This window comes from Canis aureus, chromosome 19 (assembly GCF_053574225.1).
Source record: "Canis aureus isolate CA01 chromosome 19, VMU_Caureus_v.1.0, whole genome shotgun sequence".
Taxonomy (NCBI): Eukaryota; Metazoa; Chordata; class Mammalia; order Carnivora; family Canidae; genus Canis; species Canis aureus.
The window spans coordinates 38,198,577-38,221,883 of NC_135629.1; the positions used below are offsets into that span (position 1 = coordinate 38,198,577).

General features: G+C 38.4%; 1 protein-coding gene and 1 pseudogene across 14 annotated transcripts in view; one reads left to right on the top strand and one right to left on the bottom strand.

Moving 5' to 3' along the window:
* NEK4 (NIMA related kinase 4) overlaps positions 1-23,307 on the top strand; it is a 34,683-nt gene that overhangs the window by 455 nt on the left and 10,921 nt on the right. For 9 of the 14 annotated variants that reach the window (XR_013357864.1, XR_013357863.1, XM_077858621.1 and 6 more), the window contains exons 2-14: positions 1,639-1,905; positions 3,050-3,247; positions 3,428-3,535; positions 4,994-5,148; positions 6,550-6,691; positions 9,165-9,569; positions 12,959-13,108; positions 13,650-13,796; positions 14,251-14,317; positions 15,085-15,188; positions 16,899-16,987; positions 18,597-18,802; positions 19,497-19,630. Coding sequence is in view for 12 of the 14 variants with exons in the window: in XM_077858621.1 (XP_077714747.1) it covers positions 1,639-1,905; positions 3,050-3,247; positions 3,428-3,535; positions 4,994-5,148; positions 6,550-6,691; positions 9,165-9,569; positions 12,959-13,108; positions 13,650-13,796; positions 14,251-14,317; positions 15,085-15,188; positions 16,899-16,987; positions 18,597-18,802; positions 19,497-19,630 (2,172 nt within the window). In the remaining 2 variants the exon portion in view is untranslated. Of the gene's footprint in view, positions 1-1,638; positions 1,906-3,049; positions 3,248-3,427; positions 3,536-4,993; positions 5,149-6,549; positions 6,692-9,164; positions 9,570-12,958; positions 13,109-13,649; positions 13,797-14,250; positions 14,318-15,084; positions 15,189-16,898; positions 16,988-17,548; positions 18,181-18,596; positions 18,803-19,496; positions 19,631-20,004; positions 21,460-23,307 lie in introns of those variants that run through there. The other 5 variants (XM_077858629.1, XM_077858632.1, XM_077858631.1 and 2 more) reach the window with 3 other exon arrangements.
* LOC144291064 (ATP synthase F(0) complex subunit g, mitochondrial pseudogene) lies at positions 21,885-23,069 on the bottom strand (annotated as a pseudogene).

Sequence of the window (23,307 nt, forward strand, 5' to 3'; positions counted from 1 at the left end):
TTAACTGTTGGGCTTGGTCTACACGCCTTCCCCACTCTTGACAATGCCGTGAGCTGGTTCATTCCCACGACCCAACACAGCGCCTGGCAGGTATTACTCTTTGTGTGAAGGGCCCCCTTCACACAGGGTCTGACCTGCAGACTCCCTTAAACCTCGGCCCATCACCTTCCCGCCAAAGCTTTCAGGGTCTGCGTGTCAGTGATTAGCACCACCAACCATCCACATGCCTAGGCTGGACATGCCCCGGGGTCATTCTGGACACACACTACACCCCCCACCCCACCCGCATTCATCTATCCAAGAAGCCAGCAGGCCTCTTTATCTCCACTGGTACCACCCCCAATCCAGGACTTGGCCTCCAGGATCCTTCCTGCCTCATGGCTTGCTCTTCATCACTTTCATTGCCATCTCATTGATTCTTCTAAAAGTTAGAGCTAATGTTGTCACTCCTTTCTTCCAAGCACTTTATCCTATGACCCTCAGGGTAATGACCCAGTTCTTTAAAGTGATTTATAAGAAGTGTGACCATATAATGTTATGATCCAAACTGGGACAATTTAGAAACTGGAGGCACTATTTTTTTTTTTAAAAGATTGATTGATTGATTGATTGACTGATTATAGACATAGAGAGAGAGAGAGAGAGAGAGAGAGAGAGAGGCAGAGACACAGGCTGAGGGAGAAGCAGGCTCCATGCTGGGATCCCTACATGGGACTCAATCCCGGGACTCCAGGATCAGGCCCTGGGCCAAAGGTGGCACTAAACCCCTGAGCCACCCAGGAATCCCCTAGAAACTGGAGGCACTATTAATAATTACACCGGGGGGACGGTGGCAGTGCCCCGGGCAAGCTGAAAGATGTTTCTCCAAGTATAAGGCCCTCTAGCCTCTTGTGCCTGGTGTTCGGTGCAGGTAGCTCTGCCTAGAACACAAGCTCAGTCAAATAAGAGATTTATTCAGTAACAATAAGGGGATGAGATGGATTTTTTTGAGTAGATGGTGGGGTATTAATTGTAACAAGGTGGTAATAATAGCCCCTCACATTTGAGCAGTAGTTTACAAAGCACATTTATATATATGCTTGTTGATTAATGAATTGTATGGACCGTTAATTGGTGGTGGGGCAGTGTATTAGGTGTCAAAGGATACTGACCTTTTTTGAAGTGGGAATAATTTTTAATGTTGACAATCAGTGATTTTTAACCTTATTAGGCCATGGATCCCTTTGAATGTCTAGTGCAATCTATGGACCCATTCTGTCTACAGATGTATTTTCAAACCATATATTCTAAAACTTTGTAGGGGGAATTTAGAGTTGAAGGAATCTTTACCACTGGTTTAATGGTCGATCCAGTTGTATGCTAATATGGACTCATTTTTTAGCCATTAATGGAATTGTATACTGTAGATGGAAAGTATAGTAAATTGATTGTGGCCCTTCAGCCTAAATCTAACCTGTTGAAACTATCAGTAAATTATAGCAAATCTCTTCTCCAGTTTTGTGAATAACAAAATGAGTAGGTTATTTGGCAGGCTCCAGGAGGTTGGTTTTGAGAATAGTCAGGAGAACCCTTAAAAATTCCGAACCTTTAAACTGTATGCTTATTTGCACGTTGAAAAATCATGTGTTTTTTCTATAGTATGTCATCAAAAAGCTGAACCTCCGAAATGCCTCCAGCCGAGAGCGGCGAGCTGCTGAACAGGAAGCTCAGCTTTTGTCTCAGTTGAAGCACCCTAATATTGTCACCTACAAGGAGTCGTGGGAGGGAGGGGACGGTCTGCTGTACATTGTCATGGGCTTCTGCGAAGGAGGTGATCTGTACCGAAAGCTCAAAGAACGGAAGGGGCAGCTTCTGCCTGAGAGTCAGGTGGTGGAATGGTTTGTTCAGATCGCCATGGCTCTGCAGGTACTGTCCAGACTCACAGCATTCCACTTGCTCCAAGGTGACAGGGGGATGGCAGGTGAATTTTAGGAAAATGCTTCCTCAAATGCTTACATGAAAAAAAAATGTGTTTAAAAAAAAATCCATTCATGAAGTAGACCCAGCCCCTCTTGCTGTAGCATTAGTGTTTCTGAATAAATGATGTCTATTTTGAAGTAAACATGGATTTCAGTTTGCAGGGGATGCCAGTTTCTGTTCATTTAATATTTATAGCAAAATCAATTTTAAGAGTCCTGAGTCGACAAAGAGCAAAAATTGACCATGTTTGTTATCAGCTGGTCAGCTATATCATACACTAAGTGGTTGGGCTAATTAATATGCTTAAATTGTGGGGATATGGGCTTTAACTCTCCTGTGGCAGAGAGAGTGGAAACACAAAACATGCCTGTGTTGGAATGTACACATATTCAAACTTGAGACTGTTTAAAAATTACCACTCTGGAACTGGGCAGATTTGTCCAGAATAGATTGACCGTGTTTAAATTTTAAGATACTCTGTCTAAATAAAAGTGATCTTGTTATATTTGAGAATATTATTAAGCTAAAGATTTCATGAGTCTGAGGAGAATGTGCATCTGACCCTGTGTGAGTTGTCCTTCTCCCTTCAGTGGGAGTTTGTAAGCATATTGTTAGCTGGATCCATTTAATGCTAAATTTATATGGTAAAATTTTCAAAGTACCAGGGGACAGTTTTGAAGGATACTGGGCAAATTAATGTGTGGAACTTAATTTCTTGCTTTGGAAAGTTATAAATCAGACTTTTTATTTAGAGATGATAAGATAGTAGCATTTTGTTATTTAGGTGACTGAGACTCTTTAACTCTTGCAATTGGTTTTTTTTTTTTTTTAAGATTTTATTTATTTATTCATGAGAGACACAGAGAGAGGCAGAGATAGGCAGAGAGAGAAGCAGGCTCCTTGTGGGGAGCCCAATGTGGGACTTGATTCCTGAGATTCCAGGATCACACCCTGAGCCAAAGGCAGACGCTCAGCCATTGAGCCACTCAGTCTTCCCAACTCCTGCAATTGTTGATGATAATGTAAGAAGTCAGGAATAAGTAAGTAGATAATTATATTTATATTTAATGAAGTTTTATTTTTTCCTCAGTATTTACATGAAAAACATATCCTTCATCGAGATCTGAAAACTCAAAATGTCTTCCTAACAAGAACAAATATCATCAAAGTAGGTGACCTAGGAATTGCACGAGTGTTAGAGAACAATGGTGACATGGCTAACACTCTCATCGGCACACCCTACTACATGAGCCCTGAATTGTTTTCAAACAAACCTTACAACTATAAGGTAGGATTGGGCTGTGTATTCCAGCTCACTTTTTCTCTAGGACAGAATTTGTAACTTCAGAACCCATCAGATAGAAAATCAGAGGAATACTCTGTGAATTGGCTTAAGGAAAATATTTTCTATTTTGTTTTGTCAGTAAGGTATTCTGACATTTGACTATTTACTATTTTCCTTTTCTAGTCGGATGTTTGGGCTCTGGGATGCTGTGTTTATGAAATGGCTACCCTGAAGCATGCTTTCAATGCAAAAGACATGAATTCTTTAGTTTATCGGATTATTGAAGGAAAGGTAAAGAATATTCTGGAACTGATTGTTTTTAATATTAGAAGCAAGATTAATCTGATGTAGCATTGTAAGTAGCTATTGGCAAAAATAAAATCATTGATATTGGATGGATAGGTAAGAATGGAAGGTCCTTTCTATGGGGTGGTTGAACTAGAAAGAGGAGGGGGTTGATCGTATTTTAATATTAATTTGTAAGAGTGGCTTAACGGTTCTGAAGAATTGGCTTTTTGAAAACTACCACCTTGTAACCACAGGATGTGCCGGTGCCCTGAGAGGATATTAGCTCCTAAGCAGCTATGGTTAAATTAGCCCCATCTGAAATTAGTCCACTCTGGGCAGAGTACCCATTTCATTCCCAGCTTGCTTAGTACCTGGTGATTGTAAGGCACTTTGCAACAATGTAAAATAATAATAAAAAACAAAAATAAAATGAGCCTACTCTTTGAGATGTTGCTCCTTTGATAGTCATCACAATTACAAATAGCCAATTAAAAACTGCAGAAAGCAATGTGTACGACATAGGCACCAAAGTGACCACCTTTATATGTTACTTCCATGAGGCTAGTTGTCCTCCACACACTATTAAGTTTTAAAGCTGTAAACCATCTACTGATTTCAATATTATGCCACGACTCACTTTCATTTTAATTTCAAAATATTGAAAAACACAAAAAAAGTAAAATGTGCCCCTAATTCTACTACTTATAGAATCAAACAAGAAAGGAGTGAAATTCCCCTCTCCTTCTATTCTTTTCTATCTTCTGGAGATCCACCATTGCTAAAAATTTTGTGCACAGCCTTCTTAGCATTTTCCTGTCTATAAATATACCTCAGTCTGTGTGTATATATGCACATATACACACAGGCACTTTTAAAAGAGTAACTGAAATGGAATCAGGCAGTACATACTGGTATACAACTTGTTCTTTGAAGTTAATATATGAGGACATCTTTTGAGGTCAGTACCTGTCTCATATTTTAAGAAGCTGCCTAGCATTTTATTAGAAGGGTGTACCATAAGCTATGTTCTGGATAGACATTTAAGTTTCCAGTTGTTTACTGCTGCAAGAACAATGCTGCAGTGAATATCCTGGTACATAAGTCTTTAGGAACTCATGTTCTTATTTCTGAAGGAGAGAGTCCTCAAATGGGACTGCTGGTTTGAAAAATATACTTTTATAGTCTCACAACGTGCTGCCATGACCAGGATACTAGTAAACTTCCTGTATACTGGCTCTTTTCTGCTTCTGTGGATAATGACTTTAAAAAAAATTTTTTTTTTTTGATGGGCCACAAAGCAAAGTTTGTTGAGCGATAGTACAAAGCTCCTGAAGAGGGAGGGGACCCCGAGAGGGTTGCCCTGTGGATAATGACTTTAAAGAAATATTGGGAAATCTTTACTTTTTCCTTATACTGTGCTCTCTAAGACCATAGTCATAATCATATTATTTCTCTTTGTAGCTGCCACCAATGCCAAAAGATTATAGCCCAGAGCTATCAGAACTGATAAGAACAATGCTGAGCAAGAGGCCTGAAGAAAGACCCTCTGTGAGGAGCATCCTGAGGCAGCCTTACATAAAGCACCAAATCTCTTTGTTTTTGGAGGCCACAAAGGCGTAAGATACTTCCCTTGCAAATAGGTGGCTAAACAAATGAATACAAGAAGGTAGCTTCTATAATTTTCATATGTAAGAATTTATGGTGAGGTTATATTTATTTATTTATTTATTTTTGAGAGAGAGAGAGAGAAGGGAGGAGGAGCAGGGGCAGAGGAGAGAGAATCTTAAGCAGGCTCCATACCTAGTGCAGCGCCTGATGCAGGGCTTGATCTCACAACCCTGAGACCGTAGCCTGAGCTGAAATTCAAGAGTCAGATACTTAACCAACTGAGCCACCCAGGCACCCCTGTGGTGAGTTTTTTTAAACATGAAGGAAAATTGCATGATTAGGGCATATGTTGAGATTTACTTAATTGCTAAAATCAAAAATCTAGAAAATCATTTAGAGAATCACTTTAACATTCCTCAGGGTTCCAAGATATATCATGTATGATTCTTTCAAAAGGATATATGTTTAAGAAACCATATGAAAACGAGATTATCTAAGAAGTCTGTTGTATGTGAGAGTCACAGTCTCTGCCTTGTGACATGTTTTGAGAGCAATACTAGAGAGGCCCCAGGGGATAAAGAAAAACCACCACTTTATTTACATTGTCTGTTTGATACAAACAGACCTTTGGCCTTCAGCAGCACTAGTCTTGTGCTCCCATTAAATTCTCCAGAGGGCTAGTAGGTGTAGAAATGTCACACTATAAGAGTTAGGGAGGGGTGCTTGGGTGGCTTAGTCAGATAGCATCTGCTTCAGCTCAGGTCATAATCTCAGGATCGTGGTTTCGAGTCCCACTTCAGGCTCCCTACTCAGCAAGGAGCCTGCTTCTCTCTCTCTCCCTCTGCCCCTCCCCCTGTTTGTGTTTGTGTTCTCTCTCTGAGAACACATACATACATACATAAATCTTTTAAAAAAAAAAGATTTAAAAGAGTCGGAGATATTAATCCTGTACATTTTTATTCTGCAAGGCCAGGCTGAGCACACCTGTCCTTCTTACCCTCAAACTTGGCAAAGCAGTTGTAGTATAGTTATGTGAAACTTGAAAATTCCATACATGAGGTAGTTTCTCATAGATTTCTGATGGTGAATAATCTTGTATTTATAGACACCAGTATTTCTACTAACACCCTTTTTCTGTTCCAGGATCCAATTCAGGATTCCATATTGCATTTAGTCCTCTTGTCTCCTTAGTCAACTTGTGTCTGTGACAGTTTCTCACCTTCTTTGTTTTTCATGACCTTGATTAATTTTGAAGAGTACTGGTCAAGTATTTTGCTGAATGCCCTCTGGTTTTTAGATGACTCTTCTAAATGGGGCAGTTTTTGTACTACATACACATATTTCCTTATATATGTAAAAACCTTTAATCTTCACTATACTGATAATAATTTTCTTCCTTCCTCATAAAGAAAAACATCCAAAAGTAATATTAAAAGCAGTGACTCTAAATCGAAGCCTGTTGCCACAGTGGTCTCTGGAAATGCTGAATCGAGTCATAAAGTAGTTCCCCTCCAGCCACAGTCTTCTGAGGGCTCCAAGACATATGTAATGGTATGTTTCTTTTTAAAGGGTATATATTTTAGAAACTATTAAAACGATAGGTTATTGGGGCTCCTGGGTGGCTCGGCTGTGTAAGTGTCTGCCTTCGGCTTAGGTCATGATCCCAGGGTGCTGGGATTGAGCCCCAAGTGGGGCTCCTTGCTCAGCAGGGAGCCTGCTTCTCCCTGTCCCTCTGCTGCTCTCCCTGCTTGTGTTCTCTTGCTCTCTCAAATAAATAAAATCTTTAAAAACCAACAAACAGTAAGTTATCTAAGCAGGTTATATAACATGAAGTTAATCACTTTCTAGTGAACCATTAATTACATTTAGTGCATTCACAGTGTTGTGCAACCACCACCTCTGTCTAGTTTCAAAACATTCCACATCACCCCAAAAGGAAATCCCAGACCCATTAAGTAATCATCCTTATTCCCTCCTCCATCTGGCCCCTGGAAACCACCAGTGTGTGTATTCTGTCTCTATGGATTTGCCTATTCCGAGTATTTCATATAAATGAAATCATATAATATGTAACCCCTCGTGTCTGGCTTCTTTTACTGAGCGTGATGTTTTCTAGGTAGCATGTATCAGTACTCCATCTATTTTTATGTCTGAGTAATATTCCACTGTATGTATGTACCACAGTTTGCTTATCCATTCATTCATTGTTGGATATTGAATTGTTTTTGCCTTTTGGCTGTTGACATGAACATTTGGGTACAAGTCTTTGAGTCCCTGTTTTCAGTTCTTTTGGGTATATAACTAGAAGTGCAATTGCTGTGCTATATGGTAGTTCTATATTTACTTTCTGAGGAACCAGCACACTGCTTTCCATAGTGGTTGCGTTTTACTTTTACTGCATGTTTTTACTGCGTGCAGCAATGCACAAGAGTTCCAGTTTCTTCACAACTTCACTAAACCTTGTGATTTTCTACTTTTCTGATTCTGATTTCTGACGGTTACGTCCTAGTGCATGTGAAGTGGTATCTCAGTGTAGTTTTGAGTTGCGTTTCCCTAATGACTAATGACTAATGACAGAGCATCTTCCCACAAGCTTCTTGGCCATTTGTATTCCTTCTCTTGAGAAATGCCTAGTAAGCACTTTGCCCATTTTTTAATTGGGTTTTTTGTATTTTTGTGGTTGAGTTCTAAGAGTTCTTTCTGTATTATGGGCACTGGATCCTTATCAGATACATGATTTACAAATATTTCTTCCCATGCTATAGATTGGCCTGTCACTTTCTTGATAATATCCCTTTATACACAAAAGTTTTTAATTTTGAGGAAGCCTGGTTTATGTTTTTTCTTATGTTGCTTGTACTTTTAGTGTCATATCTAAGAATTTCTTGTTAAATCCAAGCTCATGACAGTGTATGCCTGTGTTTTAGGAGTTTTATAATTTTATCTCTTTTATTTAGTTTTTTTTTTAAGATTTTATTTATTTATTCATGATAGAGAGAGGCAGAGAAACAGGCAGAGGGAGAAGCAGCCTCCATGCAGGGAGCCCGACGCGGGACTCGATCCCGGGACTCCAGGGTCACGCCCTGGGCCAAAGGCAGGCGCTAAACTGCTGAGCCATCCAGGGATCCCCTTATATTTAGGTTGTTGATTCATTTTTAAATTTTTAAATTTATGTTTATTGTGGTGAAATAAACATGACATAGAATTTGCCATTTTTGTAAAAGATTATTAGAGAGAGAGAGAGAGAGAGGACATGAGCAGGAAGGGGCAGAGGGAGAGAAAATCTCAAGCAGACTTCACGCTGAGTGCAGAGTCCATTGCGTGGCTCGATCCCATGACCTTGAGATCACAACCTGAGCCAAAACCAAGAGTTGGACTCTTACCTAACCATGCCACCCAGGCATCCCAGAACTTACCATTTTGAAACACCTCTAAGCCTACAATTTAGTGGCCTTAACTACACTCACAATATTGTGTAACCATTACCACTATCTTCCAAATCCTTTTCATTACTCCAAGCAAACTGTACTCATTAAACAATAGTTCCCCATTCCTTCTGTTCCCAGGCCCACTGGGACCTCTAATCTACTTTCTGTATCTATGAGTTTACCTATTCTAGATGAATAGAATCATACAATATTTGTGCTTTTGTGTCTGGCTTATTTTATTATGTTTTTACGATTCATCCATATTGTAGCATGTGTCAGTACTTCATTCCTTTTCATGACTGAGTAATATTCCATTGTTATGTGTGTATAATATTTTGTTTATCTCTTTATCTGCTAATGGACATGTTGGTTGTTCCACCTTTTGGCCAGTGTGAATAACGCTGCTGTAAACATTGGTGAGCAAATATCTGTTTGAGTCCCTACTCTCAGTTCTTTGGGATATTTACCTAGAAATGAGATTTCTGGGTTATATAGTGATTCTATGTTTAACTTTTAAGGAACTTGCTGTACCTTTTTTGAGTTATTTTATGTGGTATGAGGAATGCTGTAATAAGTTGGAAGCATATTTTCACCAGGGTGAAGACAAATGTTTGTCCCAGGAGAAACCCATAGTCATTGACCCCTTGAAGACACCAGCAAGCCTGAAAGGCCACAACTGCAAACCAGACGTGAGCGATACCTCAGAATCACTAGCCACAATCAGTAAAGTGAATATTGACATCCTACCTGCAGAAAGAAGAGATTCATTGAGTGATGGCTTAGTTCGGGAGAATCAGCCAAGACACTTAGACACCTCTAATGAGCTAGAAGGTAAATGCAGTATTTCTCAAGTGAAGGAGAAGCTGCAGGATGGCACTGAGCCCAGCGCTCAACCCAGAAACGTAATTCCCGCATGGTTCTCTAATGATGTCACTGGGGAAAGGAGTGACCCAGCGAGACCTCTGCAGCCCCTAAACAAAGACCAAAAGCCAAAAGACCAGGTGAGTGATATGCATGAGGTGCTGGTTTCAGAGAGAGAGAGAGAAATGGAAAGTGTAGTCACAAAGATGTGAGTTGTGTTGTTTATTGTGTTCTAGTTGGCATTTTAGGAAAATCAGTTATTTTGTGTACCAGCTTAAGCATTACAGAAACTAAAGAATAGGACTCACAGAATTCTTAGATGCGTTATGCCCTGGCATAGGGTATTTGGTGGAAGCATGCTATTTGTATGTTTTTTCCCATTTATTTGTCACTCTTTCTTAGGCCTCCACCATGGATGGGTATGGAATTCCACCAAGTAGGTAACATCACATTTCTTCTTGCGCTTGGCAAGGTAGTGATTGATCTGATTTCTTAAGGAATAGAAAAAAAGTATTTTATGTGTTGGAACCAAAGGGGAAGGAAGAGGCAAAAAGAAAGTGGCAAAAGGATTTTGATACTAAGAGACTATTCTGAGTAAATTTAATGGTTAACTTCTACTTGAACTTGGAAAGAAGCCCGAGTTAGATGAAGCATGGCAATGGCTGAGGATTAGAGAGAAAGCCAGAACGTTTGGTGAACTTTTGATTTTTATATGGAAAATATTCTAAAAATATATTTAAGATGTATCTTAATTATTTTTATAGTCTGTGTTAAAGTATTCAAATTTTATATATTAAATATATTTTCATATTTGATATCTTTTATGTAGATATATAAAAACTAATACACTTATATTCAAATGTTTTAAATTTTTATTCTTATGGGAAAGTCCAGGTATAATGCTTTTGTCATTTAAAGTCATTGGATTGAAGTCTTAAGCTTTCTTTGGACACTGGAATTCTTAGTACTTTATGGATAAATCTGTATGTGTCCTGCTTGTTCTGCCTGGCTCTCAAATTATATTCAGGTTTACTTGTTTCATTTTTTCTGTTTATTTATCTAATGGTTAAAGTACCGACTCATTGGTTTTTAGTACATTTGTAGAATTGTACAGTCATCCTTGTCTAATTCCAGAACATTTCCATAACCTCAAAAAAAAAATAGTGTGTTTCTTATAATAGTCACTGTCCGTTGCTCCTGGCCCCAGCCCCTGGCAACCATTGTCTGTATGGATTTGCCTATAATGAGCATTTCATGTACAGGCATACCTTACCTCAGAGATATTGCCAGTTTAATTCCAGATCACCGTAAATAGAACGAATATTGCATTATTAAAGGGTGTCAAATTTAACCAGTGGATGTAAAAGTTACATTTACACTATGATCTAACCATTGTATGAGCTTTCAGCAAGTCATAATCTGTTTGCTGGTGGTGGAAGGTCTTGCCTCAGTGTTGATGGCTGCTGATTGATCAGCGTGGTGGTTGCTGAAGATTGGGGTGGCTGTGGCAATTTCTTTCAATAAGACAACGGTAAAGTTTGCCACATCTGTTGACTTTTCCTTTCATTTAAACACTTAGAAGCCATCGCAGGGTTATTAATTGGCCTGTTTTTAATATTATCATGTCTCAGGTTATAAGAAGGCCCAAGGAGAGGTAGAGGGATGGGGGGTGGGGGGAAAGCCAGTCAGTAAAGCAGTCAGAACACACACTTTTGTCAATTAAATTCTCCATCTCTTATGGGCACAGTTTGTGATGCCCCAAAACAATTACAATAGTAACATCAGAAATCACTGGTTACAGATCACCATAACGCACATAATACTATTGATAGTGTTTGAAATATTGTGAGAATTACTAAGATGTGACACAGAGACATAAAGTGAGCAGATGCTGCTGGAAAAATGATGCCAATAGATTTGCTTGTCGCAGGGTCACAAACTTTCCATTTGTAAAAAAAACACAATTATCAATGAAGCACAATAAAGTGGAGCATAATAAAATGAGATATGCCTATAAATAGAATCATAATACAATTTATGGCCTAAGTAAAAGCTTCTTTTACTTAGCATGATGTTTTCAAGGTTTTCCTTTTAATTTTTTAAATTAAAAAAATTTTTTTGAGCAATTTTATTTTTTTAAAGAATGTATTTATCTGAAGGGGGAGAGAGTGTGTGCATGAGCAGTGAGGAAGGGTAGAAGGAGAGGGAGAAATAGACTCCCCGCTGAGCTGGGAGCTGATGTAGGACTCAATCCCAGGATCCTGAGATCATGACCTGAACTGAAGGCAGGTGCTTAACCAATTGAGGCACCCAAGTACCCCTGCATTCCTTTTTAAATTGCCAAATAAATTCACTGTGTCTACACTGTATTTTATTTTTCCATTCATCAGTTGAACATTTGAGTTGTTTTCACTTTTTGGTTACTGTGGATAATGCTATTATGAACATTCTTTTTTGTTATTGGTATGAACATTCTTTTACAAGTTTGTGTGTGAACATATGTTTTCAGTTCTCTTGGGTATATACCTGTGATTGGAATTGCTGGGTCATATGGTAACTCTATGTTTAACTTTTTAAGGAACTCTAAGACTGTTTTCCAAAGCAACTACATCACTCTACTTCCCAACAATATGTGAAAGTTACAGTTTCTCCACATCCTCACCAGTATTTGCTACTTTCTGGTTTTTTGATTCTGCCTATCCTAGTGAATATGAAGTGCTATCTTATTGTGGTTTTGAGTTGCATCTTTCTAATGACTAATGATGTTCAGCATCTTTTCATGTGCTTTTTGGCCATTTCTATACATACTTTGGAAAAATATCTATTCAGGTCTTTTTTTTCCCCTCTAAGATTTTGTGTATTTATTTGAGAGAGTGAGCATGTAAGCTGGGGAAGGAAAGGGAGAGAGAATCTTAAGCAGAATCTGTGCACTGATCCCAGGGCTCTGAGAACATGACCTGAGCTGAAATCAAGGGTCAGCTGCTTAACTGACTGAGCCACCCAAGCACCCCTTTAAAAACATAAATTGAACATCAGTAGTTTTGGGTTAATAAGAATCTGAGTAATCTCTAAAATAATTTTTTATTTTGGGGCATCTAGGTGGTATAGTTGGTTAAGTGTTCAACTCTTGGTTTTGGCTCAGGTTGAGATCTTGGGTCATAAGATCGAGCCCCACCACAGGCTCTGTACTGAGCATGGAGCCTGCTTGGGATTTTCTGCCCCTCCCACTCATGCGCTTGCATTCTCTCTCTCTTTCTTTCACTCTCTCTCTCTCAAATAAATAAATCTTAAAAAAAATAATAAGTACTTGTGTTTATTTGGGGAAAGAGAAAAAAAGCTAGAATATGTGGGTAACTGATGTCAGTATAATATCTTTACCTGTCAGCCGTGCAAATGAGCATGTATTTTGAAAAAGATGCTCCTCCTTTTCATTTCCATTTATAATTTTAAAATAGTTTGGCCTTTTGGAAGTTCAAAAGACTATTTCATTATTCTGTTTTCTTGTTTGTTTCACTTTATTTTTTTTAAGGATCAAGTTGCTAATGAATGTGTTACAGAAAAACCAGACAGAACCCTCTCAGGTTTACAGCCGCACAGCTTTGGCTCTGAGCCCTCCCTTTCTCGACAACGACGACAGAAGAAAAGAGAACAGCCTAAGCACAGTGGGGAAGAGAGACAGGTCAGTAGAGATCTCTGTAGGGTAAGTCATTGTGCTGCTGCTGGGGAATAGACTTTATTTAGACTGATTAGTAGTTGCCAAAAAGGCGCATAAGAAATTCAGGGAACATATGGAGAGGGTTGGCAATGGCGAGATGCTAAATATTAGTTTTCAAATCTCAGTGAGTTGGAAACAGAGTAAAGATTTTATCTTCCTCAGCAAAAATGGACAGATCATCTTGAGAGTTAAGAGAAGAAGCTAACAAGAGTAAATCTCTGATCCCTTCTGTGTTATGGTGATGAATAGCTTCTCCCTTCTGCAAAAAATCATGTTGACACCTCATTTCTTGAATTGACTTTCACAAGTACCCTCTCTGTAAGCTTCTTAGATGGTAATTCACTTGTGGCAAAATTTCTTTGCAATACATTGCAATGTTTTGAAGTTTTTGAGAGCAGATCATTAACAAATACAAAGGAGACTTACTGGTGGGGGAACTTTGGAGGTGGCTGTATATGAAATTGATAATTTTCCACCTCCCCCCTTTTATTTATTTAAATTCCAGGAGGCTCCTCCTCGACTTTTACCTTCTCTTCCCACCGCTGGAAAAAAGGATGTCACATTAACACAAAAAGATGCTGAAAACCAAAGTAGATTGGTCATTGGGTCTGCTGTGAGCTCCTTGAGGAGCAAGGAGGTGTCATCATCAAAGGTTTGTGGGAATGTATATTGGTTTTTTTTCCAACCTTATAAAACTTTCTGATTGTAAAAATCCTGCATATAATGTGAAGTTTTGTATTAAAACATCTTACCCTGCTTCCTAGCAAGCAACAGAGGGGACAAATTTGTGATTATCAGCAGAAGCTTTTATTGAAATGGATGGACTCTATAGTTCCTGGGATGGTCACTTCTCCTACTTAATTAAGGAGAACAAGTAGATTCTAAATATAGGAAAATTCAAAATTTTCCATTTGTCTTTCCAAAAATGAGTACTTACCCAAAATGAGAGTTGTGATCATTCATAGATAGTAGTTTTAACCGTGATGTGGACTGATTTCAAACAGATACTCCTTTAAAGGCCTATGCAGAGCCTTTCCTATAGTCATGCATTGCAGTTGTTACAAAAATAGTGAGTAGTAGTGAAAGTAACTGACTCTCTTTAAAAGGACCGACCGTTATCAGCAAGAGAAAGGAGGCGACTAAAGCAGTCACAGGAAGAGATGTTTCCCTCAGGTAAAGTTTTCTCTTTCCTTTATCGATTGGAGGTTGTTGATACAGCTTATGGAGATAGCATTGGTTCTGATTGTGAGGTGTGAAGAATTTTCAGCATCAATGATCCATTTGGGAAACGGATTTGGAAGAATATTTTGAAATTTCTTAATAAAAAAAATTTCTTAATCAAACCTTTAAAAAAATCAGAATAGGCTGTTGGGTCTGGAACTTGTATTATCAGAGGAAGAGGGTATTAAAAAGAGAAGAGGGCTTTGAGTGGCATTAACTCCTGGGAGATTTTAGACAGGAAATCTAAACAGATTTAGATTTAATCTGTTTCCATATTCAGATTTTGCTGGACATGGAGTGCTATCTTCTCAGTAACAGAGTGGTGAAGCTGGGAGAATGGTGCTATCCTGGGCTGAGGGCTGCCGTCATTCTTATTACTATAATCTGGAGACAGTACTAGCAGTTTCTATTTATTGAATGCTGATTGTGTTTCAGCATTATGGGAACCATTTTAAGAGCATTATTTCATCTCTTGTTTATGGTAACTGTCAAAAATAGGCAGTATTATCTGCATTTTACAGCTGAGGAAACTGAGGCTTGGAGGGGTTACCTACCTGCCCAGGGTCACCGAGCTGGTGGACCAAGAACTGAGGTGGCAGACACCAGAGTGATGATGAAGATGCTATCTTTGTTACTTCTAGGCTGGCACTTGCTGTAACACCCTCTTCTGTTGAGGCCAGCCCACCACAAATAACTGCTGGGGGTGGTCACTTTTTCAGGCCCTTCAGTGAGGAGATCTCTGAGTGCATCAGGCCCAGGGAATTCACAAGAAGAAGGCCAGCCCACCCCTGCCCCGTGGTCTTCTGACTGCAGTGTTGCTCAGGTACGTTACAGAGTCCTCTGGAAAATGGGAATGGGTCTACATCTGGCAAATCTAATACAGGAAACCTCATAAATGCCAACTCCATTGATTTCTGGAATGATACTGGCTTAAGTTATACCTTTCACTCTTGAGAAGGAAAAGAACTGGTGAATAATAATTAAAAAGATTATTTTGGTGGTATCTGAGTGGCTCAGTTGGTTAAGTATCTGCTTTCAGCTGAGGTCATGATCCCAGAGTCCTGGCATCAGACTCCCTGCTCAGCAGGGAGCCTGCTTCTACTTCTCCTTCCGCCCCTCCCCCCAACTTGTGCTCTCTCACACACTATCTCAAATAAATAAATAAAATCTTTAAAAAAAGATTATTTTTGATTCATTAAAGGAATGAGTTTTTCAGGTGCTCTTTTAAGCATAGTTACTGTCTTTTTTAGGTAGTGTTTAATACAGGACTTCCAAAGGGCTTCCAAAGGACTTCCAAAGCAACATTTTGCTTATTTTGCTTTGTACCCAATATGCCTGTCTACCTGGCCAAATTTTAGTCTCCCTTATCTCTGCTCAATTTCCTATTTGTGTCTGAGTTCCTTAGCTTCTCGCCTAGGGAGGATACAGGGGTAACATCTAGTGGCTAAATGAGTATTTGCAAGGTTTCCAGCTCATGTTCATTTTCTGTGTAATGATACCCGGGGAATAGTTATGCACTTTTCTGTATTGCAGTTTCTGACATTATTTCTGGGAGCATATAATTATATTAAAAAATAGAGGGATCCCTGGGTGGCTCAGTGGTTTAGCGCCTGCCTTAGGCCCAAGACATGATCCTGGAGTCCGAGGATCGAGTCCCACATCCTGCTCCCTGCATGAGCCTGCTTCTCCCACTGCCTGTGTCTCTGCCTCTGTGTGTGTGTGTGTGTGTGTGTGTGTGTGTGTGTGTCTCATAAATAAATAAATAAATCCTTTAAAAAAAAAAAAAATAGAAACTTCCTGCTCTTTGGGGATCCCTGGGTGGCTCAGCGGTTTAGTGCCTGCCTTCGGCCCAGGGTGTGATCCTGGAGACCCGGGATTGAGTCCCACATCAGGCTCCCTGCATAGAGCCTGCTTCTCCCTCTGCCTGTGTCTCTGCCCCTCTCTCTCTCTCTCTCTGTGTCTCTCATGAATAAATAAATAAAATCTTTAAAAAAAAAAAAAAAAAAAGAACCTGCTCTTGAAAGTAAGGAAGATTTGTTGCTTTAACAGTATTTTATGAATCAGTTGTTTTGCTAATCAAGATGTTCCTCTTCATTTTCCAGAGTAATAAGGTTTGTGTGTAATTAAATCAAGTTATCCTTTAAAGTATTTTAGCAAGCAGTCTCAGATATAAGCAAACTGAGATTGCTTTTATTTAGGTGGCATTTTACCTAGCTTAAAATTCCTTAGATTACTAGCCCTCTGTTTAGGAGTTAGAGTACCAGAACTATTTGTCTACTCTCCTCTGGAAAGGAAATTTCTTCATAGTTGAGACTTTCCAGGGAGTTTTACAAGTTTTAATGTTCTTCGGGGTTCACTTGTGAACTTTATGGGTGAACTGGGACATCATTTGGGTAAAGTCACTTGAATTTTTAGATTCTTAGTTTCCTCTGTTAAATCAGATCTTGGTGCACATTGTAACTATACATTGTGTCTAAGAGTGTTGTATCTAATAGTGTTGTCATGTGGAATTTTGTTTTTCCACACATGAAAGGAAAGGAAACTCATCCGCTGTCTGTCTGAGGATGAATTAAGTTCTTCTACAAGTTCAACTGATAAATCAGATGGGGATTCCAAGGAACGGTAAGGTTCTGTCTCCTTTCATAAACAATTTCTTTTTGAATTAATCCTAAATGTACATTTGTAGTAGTATTCAGACCCGTAGTGCTGTTATAAATAACATTATAAATGGGTTTTGGTACATGATAGAGCTAAAAAACTATCTCTTCTAATGAACACATCTGATTTCATTCAGAATTCTTATAGAATGTCTTCTTAGATCTATGGTTTATAGTTTTCATCAGATTTGCAAAAATTTTGGCTGTTACTTCCTAATTTTTTTGGATCTCTCTTCTTGCCTTCGTGAGAATTTTAATTTCATATATATTAGATTGTTTAAAGTTGTCCCACAGCTCACTGATGTTGTTCCTGTTTTTTATACTTTTTTATGTTTCATTTTTCATAGATTCTACTACCATGTCTTTAGGTTCACTAATGTTTTCTTTAGCATCTAGTCTGCTAATCCTATCTCATGCATTTAACACTGTATTTTTAATTTCTAGGAGTTCCATTTAAGTCTTTTTATATCTTCCATGCTTCTCCTTTTTTTTTTTAATCAAGATTTTATTTATTTATTCATGACAGACACAGAGAGGCAGAGACATAGGCAGAGGGAGAAGCAAGCTTCCTGCGGGAAGGGACCTGGACCCTGGGATCACCACCTGAGCCAAAGGCAGACACTCAACCACTGAGCTACACAGGCATCCCTTCCATGCCTCTCCTTAATATGTTAATGTATTCTTCTAAACTTGGACATGTGGAGTATATTTATAATAACCACTTTAATGTCCTTATCTACAAATTCTATCACCTGTGTCACTTTTGGTCCTGTTTTTATTAACTGATTTGTTTCTCTTCATAAATGTTTGCTGTTTTCCTACTTCTTTGCATGTCTGGTATTTTTGATTGGATGCCAGACATGGCCAATTTTATCACATTTGGGGCTGGTAATTTTTGTATTGCTTTAAGTATTCTTTGTACTTTGTACATGAATGTAATTTACTTAAAAATAGTTAGGCAGTTAGGGTGCCTGGGTGGCTCAATCAGTTAAGCATCTGTCTTCAGCTCAGGTCACGATCCCATGGTCCTGGGGTCAGGCCCTGCATCAAGCTCCAGGCTCAGCGGGAAGTCCACTTCTCCCTCTGCCACTCCCCCAGCTTGTGCTCTCTCTTTCACTTTCTCTCTCAAATAAATAAATAAAAATCTTTTTAAAAAAATGGGCAGAATATATACATAGAACCTGGGGCTTCTTCTTTCTTTTCTTTCTTTTCTAAGATTTCACTCACTTTCTAGTGGCTGTGGTTGTCTTGAACTCTGTCCTTTGATTTTGCAGGCTAGAAAGACCATGGGTTTTCTGCTGTACTTGAGCAGCCTATGGCTGGCCCTTAGGCTAAAACATGTTGGCTTCCCTCCAGAACCTGCCTACAGGTTTTGTATGTTCTCTGTTGTCTTCACATACTGGATTTTTGTATTTTGTTGAGTTTATACTTATTATTTACAGAAGGGTCTGTTAGTAAGAACTTACTTAGCTATTTAGAAGCAGAACTTCCTAAATGTTGTTTTGCATCTGATTTTTTAATGAAAAATTGTCATAAAGCCAATGAAATCACAGGGGAATTTTTTTTTCTTCCAGGAAATGTCATACAAATGAAATGAGTGACTTGGTGCAGTTGATGACTCAGACCCTAAAACTGGAATCTAAAGAGAGCTGTGAAGATCTCCTGGTTCCAGATCCAGTGTCAGAATTTAAACTTCATCGGAAGTACCGGGATACGCTGATACTTCATGGAAAAGTTGTGGAAGAAGCTGAGGACCTTCATTTTAAACAACTACCTTCCGGTGATCAGTTTATTCTTTACAGCAAACTGGAGAGCATGCTTATTGGAGAAATGTGTCACACTAAGAAAAAAATTCTCCCAAAATTTTTTTGCTTTTTTATTATTTTGTTTGTATAGCTCCATAAAAGGCGTATCTTGTTTTATTCAACAGTTGTGTTCCTGAAAAATTACATGAAAACTGTTTTTTTTTTTAAATAAATATAAATGCATGTTTGGATTTTTTCATATGGCTTTTCTTGAAATAAGACAGTTGTGGATTTTAGGTTTAGGAGATGGTAAGGAGAAATGAAGTATAAGTTTATATATGTACCATATATATGGTATATATATGTATATATATTTGTCATTAAAAATACATGAAGGTATTAAATCCAACTCTTGTCAAAGTGAAAAGAATTTTAACATGACAAGATTTTTTTTTTTAAGATTTTATTTATTTATTATGAGAGACACAGAGAGAGAGAAAGAGAGGCAGAGACACAGGCTGAGGGAGAAGCAGGCTCCATGCAGGGAGCCCGATGTGGGACTCGATCCTGGGACCCCAGGATCACGCCCTGGGCCAAAGGCAGGCGCTTAACTGCTGAGCCACCCAGGGATCCCCACATGACAAGATTTTTTAAAAAAAAAAAAACATGTTCTTCTTCCTGCAGTGGTGAAAGTATTTATTTTTCCCTGTCTTTGTTACTGCTTTTTAGCTGTCATGCCAGGTTCTGAAAAGATCAGAAGAATAGTTGAAGTCTTGAGAGCTGATGTAATCCAGGGCCTGGGAATTCAGCTTTTAGAACAAGTGTATGATCTTTTGGAAGAAGAGGATGAATTGCAGAGAGAGGTGAGTGTCCCATAGCTATGTCAGCTACATATGCTATAGAATTCTTTTTAACAGACTTTTGAAATATAATTTATATACTATACATTTCATCCGTTTAAAGTGTACCATTCAGTGGTTTTTAGGATGTTCACAGAGTTCCATTACCACAAGCAATGTTAGGACATTTAATACCCCCAGAAGAAACCATGTGCTCATCACTCTCCATTGTCCTCCAAGCCTTCTACCCCTAAGCAACCACTGATATTTCTGTGTCTATAGATTAGCCTGTTCTGGACATTTCATTAAAATGGAATCTATAAAACATGTGACCCATTTACATTGTGATTGGCTTCTCTCAGCATAATGTTTTCTTTTCTTTCTTTTTTTTTTTTAAGATTTTATTTATTTATTCATGAGAGACACAGAGAGAGAGGCAGAGACATAGGCAGAGGGAGAAGCAGGCAACCCATAGGGAGCCTGACGTGGTACTCGATCCCAGGACCCCGAGATCACGACCTGAGCCAAAGGCAGATGCACAACCACTGAGCAACCCAGGTGCCCTTAGTATAATGTTTTCAAGATTCAACCATGTTGTAGCATATCTCACATTCTTCGTTGTTTTATATGGTCAGATAATATTCCATTATGTGGCTATATCACATTTTGTTTATCTTTTCATCAGCTGATGGACACTTAGGTGGTTTCCACTGTTTAGCTATTATGAATAATGCTGCTGTGCATATTTGTTTTTGTGTGGATATATGTTTTCATTTTTGTTGGGTATGTACATAGGAGTGGATTACTAAATCATGTGGAAAGTCTATGTTTAACATTTTGAAGAACAGCCAGACCCTTTTGCAGAGCAGCTGTATCCTTTTCCATTCACATCAGTAACGTATGAGGATTTAATTTCTCTGCATTCTTATCAACACTTATTACTGTTATCATTTTGATTATAGCTGTCCTAGTGGATGGGAAGTGATACCTCATGGTTTTGATTTGCTTTTCCCTAATGGGTAATGATGTTGACATCTTTGCATGTGCCTATTGGCCATCTGTAGATGTTTTTTAGAGACACATCTATTCTGACCTTTTATATATCTTAAAATTGTTATCTTTTTATTGTTGAGTTGTAAGAGTTTTTTGTATATTTTAGATATAAGTCCTTTATCAGAAATGTGATTTACAGAAATTTTTCCCTATTCTGTGGTGGTATTTTCACTTCTTGATGGTGTTGTTTGTAGCACAAAAGGTTTTAATTTTGTTGAAGTCTAATTTATCTGATTTATTTTTTGTCATTCATAATGTTGGTGTCATATCTAATAAGGCTTTACCTAACCTAAGGTCTTGAAGATTTATTTCTGTCTTTTAAGGGTTTTATTATATAAGTTCTTACAAATAGGTCTATAATCCATTTGAGTTAATTTTTTGCATTGTATAAGGAAGAACCTCATCTTCATTCTTTTTCATGTGGATATCCATTTGTCCTAGCAGGCTATTCTTTTCCTAGTGAATTGTCTGGGCACCCTTGTTGAAAATCAGTTGTCCATAATATAAGGAATTATTTCTAGGCTCTCAATTATGTTCTCAATTACTGATTTATGTTTTTGTTTATGTCTGTACTACACTGTCTTCATTATTGTTGCATTGTAGTAAGTTTTAAAATGAGGAAGTGTTAGTCTTCCAACTTTACTCTTTTTTTTTTTTTTTTTTCAAGACTCTTTTGGTCATTATTTTTGCATTTCCATGTGAATTTTAGGATCAGCTTACTAATTTTTGTAAAAATGCCAGCTGGGAGTTTGATTAGGATGCTGTAGAATCTTGCTCTAAATAAATTTAAGTTTGACACACCTGACTTTTCTGCTTAAAGTTACTGATATTATACTTAAATCTTTTTCCTTTTTAAGAGATTCATTTTATGTGCTACGTATTTGAAAGTGATCAGTAAGGCATACTTGTATTTATGTAGCACAAACAGTCCTATACCAATTAAAAAAATTGCCTTTTTAAATCTGATACAAAGATAATAATGTTGTAGAACATTTAGAACATAGAGACTAAAAATAAAAATCAGTGTATTCTCAGTGATTGTAGATTTTGTTGTCTATCATTTAATAAATAGCAATAGTAGTAGTAGTAATCTTTACTACTACTAGCACAGTTTTCTAAGCACTTTACATCTAAATCTCTAACAATCCATTGAAGTTGTTATGAGTGCCCCATTTTTACAGGTGAAGACTCTGACGCACAGAGAGATTAAATGAGTTGCCCAAAGTCACACTGCTAACAGTTGGGTATACAATTGGCCTTCAGTGCAGACAATCTGATTCCAGAGCCCATGTTCTCAACCACTGTCCTGTACTGCCTTTTATTCTCTTATACATATGTCTGTGGTTTACTGTGTATGTCCATAGCCATCACATCCGTATATGTATCATAGCCTTTTTTCTTAAAGCTCAAACAGGATTATACTGTACATGGTTGGTAGCATGTATTTTTTTCACATAATGGTACAACTGAGCTTAGAAGCACAGCCAGGTCCTTGTAGTAACAATCACTCTTGATTGTTCCTGTGCTTTTGAGGCCACTGCTCTTTTCCTACTCTCCCAGGGCTAGTTCTTGATTGGGATGACCTCTCTGATCTTGATTGGGTCATGCAGATTATTCTCCAGTGAGTCAGTTGCACTACATCACACCTTCATTATGAAAACTTTCAGAGTAGTAGAAATGCCTAAACAAACGTTTTTTGACTAGTTATACTTTAAAAATATATTTCTAGTTTTTTGGTGATAATAATACCAACAACAGCAAAGCCTTAAATTCATAGAAATACAGTTGCTTCTCCACCAATCTATTTTTATTTTTTATTGTTTTTGATACATTATTTTATTCAAATACCAGTCTGAACACACATGGTCCAAGAACACTCCAATCAAATATAAATAGATGTTTAAGCTTGGTCTTTAAACACCATAACCAGGGATCCCTGGGTGGCGCAGCGGTTTAGCGCCTGCCTTTGGCCGAGGGCGCGATCCTGGAGACCCGGGATCGAATCCCATGTCGGGCTCCCGGTGCATGGAGCCTGCTTCTCCCTCTGCCTGTGTCTCTGCCTCTCTCTCTCTCTCACTGTGTGCCTATCATAAATAAAATTAAAAAAAAAATAAACACCATAACCAGCAATGTCACACTTGCCTATGATCTCACTGACATAAAACCACATCTATACCGCAGTGGCCACCAAACCATTCAGCAGAGCTTCCTTAATTGTTAGCTATTGGAAGCTAATAGTTTGAGCACTCTTGACCGTTTTTTTCAAGCTCTGAATAGCGGTAGGGATCTCAACAGAGATTAGTTGGAAGAGCCAGCTCAACCTTGTCATACTGCTAGAATGTGGCCAAAGCTGAGTAAGTCACAGCAGCACTGGGGCCTTCTCCACGAAGTTATGGACAAATTGGGCCATGTTCCAGGATGGAAAGTCTGTCATCCTGAATGTCACTTCTCCAGAAATTTAATAATAAATGATATCTAAATGTTGTTTTAATTTTTTATTTTAAAATAATTTTAGGGACGCCTGGGTGGCTCAGTGTTTGAGTGTCTGCCTTCATTCAGCTCAGGGCATGATCCTGGGGTAGCGGGATCAAGTCCTGCATCAGGCTCCTCTCGAGGAGCCTGCTTTTCCCTCTGCCTGTATCTCTGCC